This window comes from Cebidichthys violaceus, unplaced genomic scaffold (assembly GCF_023349555.1).
Source record: "Cebidichthys violaceus isolate CVI_PGR_0920_01 unplaced genomic scaffold, fCebVio1.0.p SCAF_83, whole genome shotgun sequence".
Lineage (NCBI taxonomy): Eukaryota > Metazoa > Chordata > Actinopteri > Perciformes > Stichaeidae > Cebidichthys > Cebidichthys violaceus.
Window position 1 is genome coordinate 171,553 of NW_027176968.1, and position 5,267 is coordinate 176,819.

At 41.9% G+C, this 5,267-nt stretch overlaps 1 protein-coding gene across 3 annotated transcripts; it reads right to left on the bottom strand.

Moving 5' to 3' along the window:
* Positions 1 to 77: 77 nt before the first annotated feature.
* On the bottom strand, positions 78 to 4,843 carry LOC137866434 (SH2 domain-containing adapter protein F-like). Of its 3 annotated transcripts, none has more exons than XM_068702352.1 (8): positions 4,652 to 4,843; positions 3,558 to 3,807; positions 3,359 to 3,460; positions 3,003 to 3,165; positions 2,645 to 2,902; positions 2,392 to 2,566; positions 1,437 to 1,556; positions 78 to 1,115 (listed from the first exon to the last, which is right to left on the bottom strand). In XM_068702352.1, exons 2-8 carry the CDS (start codon positions 3,801 to 3,803, stop codon positions 929 to 931), a joined length of 1,251 nt encoding a protein of 416 aa, XP_068558453.1. In that variant the 5' UTR covers positions 3,804 to 3,807; positions 4,652 to 4,843; the 3' UTR covers positions 78 to 928. The 3 variants fall into 3 exon arrangements, with proteins under 3 accessions (XP_068558453.1, XP_068558454.1, XP_068558456.1); XM_068702353.1 differs by lacking the exon at positions 4,652 to 4,843 and adding an exon at positions 4,085 to 4,506; XM_068702355.1 differs by having other exon boundaries at positions 1,023 to 1,311.
* Between the last annotated feature and the right edge of the window lie 424 nt (positions 4,844 to 5,267).

A 5,267-nucleotide genomic window follows, 5' to 3' on the forward strand; every position in this document is an offset into this window, starting at 1 on the left:
TCATCTTTACTTCAGTACAGGGACAATATATTTAAAATTCAGAGACACACACAGAAAGCAAAATCAAACAACGCACAGACTATTTAAAAACAGACACCTTTATTTTCAAAAAGACATTTAAATTCTTATAAAACAGAACAGTAAATAATCTACCAAAGCTCCTTAACAGTAATGATCACAAAGCCAAAAGCTTTCAATATAATACTGCAGTTATTATTCTCTAAACTAGTATTGCAGGAGTCTGCTACTAGGTGAAGTTATATGCAGCTATATAACATTCACAGTATGTGTAGTGTTTGGTTGATATTGTAACACTTGAAGGATAATAATAGTGTTGTTTGCAGTTACAGTACTTTCTACCGTCTATATCTAGTTTAAATCCCCACGTCTCATATCTTTTTTTGTCGCTTTAAAACATCAAATGCACATGGAAATAACTGCTGCCTGGGTTGAAAACTCAACCTAGATGACCAAGAGACAACACCAGTATTATCCTTTAAGTGATCTGGCAGTATAGTATATTTCTGCTCTACAGTAAAAGAGACACATCTCCATGCAATATTCTGTAGATTCTCCTGTCTCAAGACATGACTTGTTTTTTTTATATTTACCTAGAAGTTCCACCTACCAATCTTAATATCAATGATTACTGATTTTCAGGAGTTCATGGTATTAAAAGAAGAGGATTTCAGTGACACAACCAGTTCACAGGCAAATATTCACGAGGCACTGAGCTCTCTTATTAAGCTGCCAGTGTAGTTATTGGGGTAATGGTAAACGGAAAAGATAGCACCAAACAGTCCAATCTCTTGCGGGCAGTTCAGGTAGAATGGCGGTTAAAAGGCATGTAGGAAAATAGGAAGGAAATAGGTAAACATTGAGTATATATTGTATTCAGTAGCACCAATAGAAAGAGTACGCGAGTGTGTCAGAGGGTCTGCACTATGACAGGATACAGTAGGGACGTATGTTCAGCTCCTCTGATAGGCAGCTTGTGTGTAGTGTAGTAGTGGATGACCTCGGGGATGGTGGAGAAGGGAGGGCTGTTCTCCCCGAGCACGTAGCGTCCCTCTGCAGACCGAGTGAACTTCATATGCATGAAGCCTTTACAGCTCCTGGCAGAGTGAGAAGGGAGAAGGAAACGCTCATCAACAGAACAAAACTGAAAGTGCATCTATGGGAATCATTAAGCTGTTTCAGACCAGACACTCATCATAAGACAAATATGTGCTCGTTTATATCCAATACCGCTTTCTGAAAGAGGGCCCTGGTGGGCTCCACATCCTCAATCTATCTTCTTAGGTCTGTAGTCTGGTAAATAAATATGTGTCAGACTTTATAATCAAAGGGGGAAAAAAACACCAAAAAGGAAGTACTGTAATATTAACTGAGAGAGTTGTCATTTACAGCGGGAGTAAGAGAGCGGGAGTGTCTACCTGAGTGAGAGCGAGTAGTCGTTCCGGCAGGTCTGGCTGTTCCTCACCAGGTAGGAGCTCTCTTTGCACAGAGTCAGTAGACTCTCTGCCTCCGAGCGGCTCAGGGCTCCATGGTACCACCTGCAGGAGGAAACACGACAACGTGACAACAGAAGAGTTTAACTTCTATGTGGTAACTCATGGACTGCAGTGGTCTTCACCCCGTCTCAAACCGTAGTTGCTTCTTTACTCTATACCCCAAGGTGCAGACATTTGTGGTCGAAACACACTGCCCCCCTCCCAATAAGAAGCTGAATTAATGAATGCCAATTACTTTGTTCCGTCAACATGTTTCAATACCTAAGTTTAGCTTTCAGCACTGAGGAAAAAACCTATGACTGAATTCTTTGACTTCTCTCTTTACTTGTAACTGCTAACCCTAAATGCTAAATAGAAAATCATTTTTTGATGCCTGATTTCTGACTTTTGTGTTGCTTTAATTTTTAATACTGTTCTACCACTGAGAGACAGTCTAAACAGCTCAATAACTTCTAACACATAATTACACACAACTAAAGGAAAAACAACAAAACCCAGCGCTGCCGTCAACCTGTGTGAGCATTCCCAAAAGAAATTAAACATTTTGGATCAATATCCAACTGGAAAGTAATTTCCTCTGTTTGCTCAACTGTCAAGCTATAATACAACCATTCAAATCCAACTTGTCCCACTGGAGGGGATAAAATCTTAACATTTTCCTAGTGACACACACCGCACAGTTAAAAATATAGATCCTGCATTTTCATTGATTGAAGATTGAACATAAGTTCATCCTTAAAAGACCAGTTGGACTCCCTCCAAGCAGTCCTGAGATATCGCGTTAACGACAATGGACTGGACAGGCGGCTCTCATTGGCGCAGAGGCATAAAAACATTTAAAAACACCATCTCTTAACATTTGCAGATGTCCACTTACACTTGTCTCTCCAATGGCATAGATGGATCCACTCTCTCTCCCAGGAGAGGAGGCGTGTCACCAACCAGCAGGAGTGTAGCTGAGTCAGCTGTGGACGATGTGGTGCCTGTCTTGGTGAGCCGGGTCTGCTCTGTCTGAGCTCGTGAGCGCTCCCGTTCTGCCCCTTCAAACTGAACTATGGCCAGACAGAAATATACAGTAGGTAAAACACACACACACACACACACACACACACACACACACACACACACACCTGCTAGAGCTTTAGATATGTTGTCCTTCTTCCACTCCCAGGGCTGGTCGTATTCGTCAGCCGGCCTCTCGTCGTCCTGAGGCAACCTGCTCTCTCTGCTGTCTATCTGGGCAAATCCAACCTCGACCCTCTGAGTTTGTTGTTGTGCTGCTGGAGCAGTTCGGTGGTAGTGACGAGGCCGTTCCTCGTACGGATTATCGTATAACTGGCCGCCATCTGCACTCCCAGACCTGTTATTCATAATGCTGAGCTGCAGTTCTGCACAATAAACAAAGAGTAAAGGACTTTCAAATTTTGCCAAGAACTAAAAATATGGAGCCAAAAAAAATCTGTGAGAGAAAAATGTCTCATAACAAACCTGAGATAATCCGCTGGGCTTCAAATGGCTCCATGTAGCTGCAGCAGTCTGTTGATGCAGATTTGGGCTCCCAGTTTGGTCTGCCTCTTGGGTCTGGACGGACATCAAATGGATCAGAGTAGTCTGTGTCAGCGTCCGACGCTGCTGGAGCAGAAGGAATCACCTTGGTGGGGAGAGAGAGAGAGAAACTATAAGCATCTCACAAACGAAATAACTGGAACTCTGTATGTGAATATATGCGTGTGTGAGAGAAAATGAGTACACAAAATGAGATAAAGACAAAGCAAAGAATGGAGGCAATAAAGGAGAAATGCCAAGGGAAAGTAAAGTGGAACACAAATAAAAACAGTTCTTACAGGTTCCTCTTCAATAGTCACAGGATTTAGAGGGACTTTACAGCAGCCAAACTCCTGAGAGTCCACTTTAATAAGTCTGTGCTTGGGAGACACCACTTTCACCTGGAACATAACACATGTAAACAAAACATTTTCAAAAAGGTACATTTAGCGAGACACGGTAAAAACGTACATGACTGTAAAAAGATGCATGTCATACCTCCACACCATTAGGCAGCACTGAACTGAATGCAGGGAAAGAGGGTAGGCTCACTGTGGCACTACAGGGGCTGAAACCACCATTCCGATGCTCCTTATCGGAGTGTTGATATGGGTCCTCGAAATCTAGCTCCTTCTGAGCTCTGTAGGCCCTCAGAATCTCACTTTCACTGTAATCTGGCCTCGGGGGCTGTGGAGGGTCACGCCTGGTGCCGAAGTTTAGGTAGTCCTTCAACCACTTTGCCATGGATCTGGGAATGAGGTGGCAAACAGATACCTTACAATTATTAAGAATGACAAAGTGCTGATTTTTATTTTACACTAGACAAATGACCACAATATCTTGCATCAGGGCCATAAAAGATATACTTGTTAACCTAATTGCTAATCAAACACTGAGCACTGAGAAAGAAAGAATGCAATACCAGCCAAATGCCAAATGCGTCACATTGAGTTGGGCCTATAAAAAAAGTCTTACGTAAGTAAATAAGTAAATCAGGCTAATAAACACCATGAGGGTTTGATTACCTTTAGCATACTATTGTATGAACTTGGCTAGAGTTAAATCCCCCGAAGAACTGACCATGCTCGGAGAAATAAGGGCGTTAGCATCAATCAACAGGTCCAGCAGAAAGAGCCTATTTTTGATAACAAAGGTCAACCATTGACAATAGCTAGTTAGCATCAGGGGTAAATTTGGGGGTTCCAATCAATCACCTAACGTTATTCATCATAGTAACGCTGGATCAAGGTCAGCATTTCCTTCAAAGCTATTAGCAAGCTAAATAGTAGACATATACCGCTGATGTTATTTATCATGAACAAGTAAAGGGTTAAAGTAATGCGACTCGTACAATGGATGGTCAATGCTCAGTAAATATGCCAAAGCTAAGTTAGCTGGATAGCAGCTAACCACGAAGCGTCTCAACCGTTACGTTAACTAACGTCAACTGCTAACGTCTCAACCGTTACGTTAACCAAAGTTAACTGCTAACGTTTCAACCGTTACGTTAAGCAACGTTAACTGCTAACGTTTCAACCGTTACGTTAACTAACGTCAACTGCTAACCGTTAACGTTACTTCTTTACCCTCACCCTCTTTCTTTGCATTGACGGCGTCCCGTTCCAGTTATGTCTTCCGGATTACCATCCGGCGTGTCGTTGTTAACGTTATTAGGCCTAAAAATAAAACATTGTTATCCGTGAAATCGTTCTGCTTTCTAAGCCAAGCAGGTCAGTCTGCTAATGTTAGCCGGGGACCAGACGAGACCGTGGAGCAGACACAACACTCACTGGCGCGGAGGACTGTCTTAAAGGGGCATAGGATATTTGTTGTTGGCCGACATTAATGCTGTAAATGTGCAACGTTAGTGGGCTTTGTAACTGTGTGACTAGTGATTAATCCACAAATGCAATCATTTGTCTCACAGATGCAGTTCGAGTAATCTCTAATGAATCATTTTTTTCAGACATATAATATATAATAATATATTGAGGCAGAAATGATGACAACCTAGGCATTAACTTTAATGTCAATGATAGAAAATCACTAAGCTGTATGAGAGGCCCTGACAGTAGGAAAAGACAAGACAGGGATACTATTAATGCATTATTTGAATATCTACAGCTCCATACCAACAAGCCAACTCTCAGATATCATACTATCAATATTGCATCACCCAGATCTAATAGAAATTAGATGAAATTCATG

Excerpts from the sequence above, each read along its gene's own strand:
- LOC137866434 (XM_068702352.1), bottom strand. The coding sequence starts at position 3,803 with ATGGCAAAGTGGTTGAAGGACTACCTAAACTTCGGCACCAGGCGTGAC. Across the intron at positions 3,461-3,557 it reads TGCTGCCTAATGGTGTGGAG|GTGAAAGTGGTGTCTCCCAA; the intron begins GTATGACATGCA and ends GTTATGTTCCAG. Across the intron at positions 1,116-1,436 it reads GACTACTCGCTCTCACTCAG|GAGCTGTAAAGGCTTCATGC; the intron begins GTAGACACTCCC and ends TCACTCTGCCAG.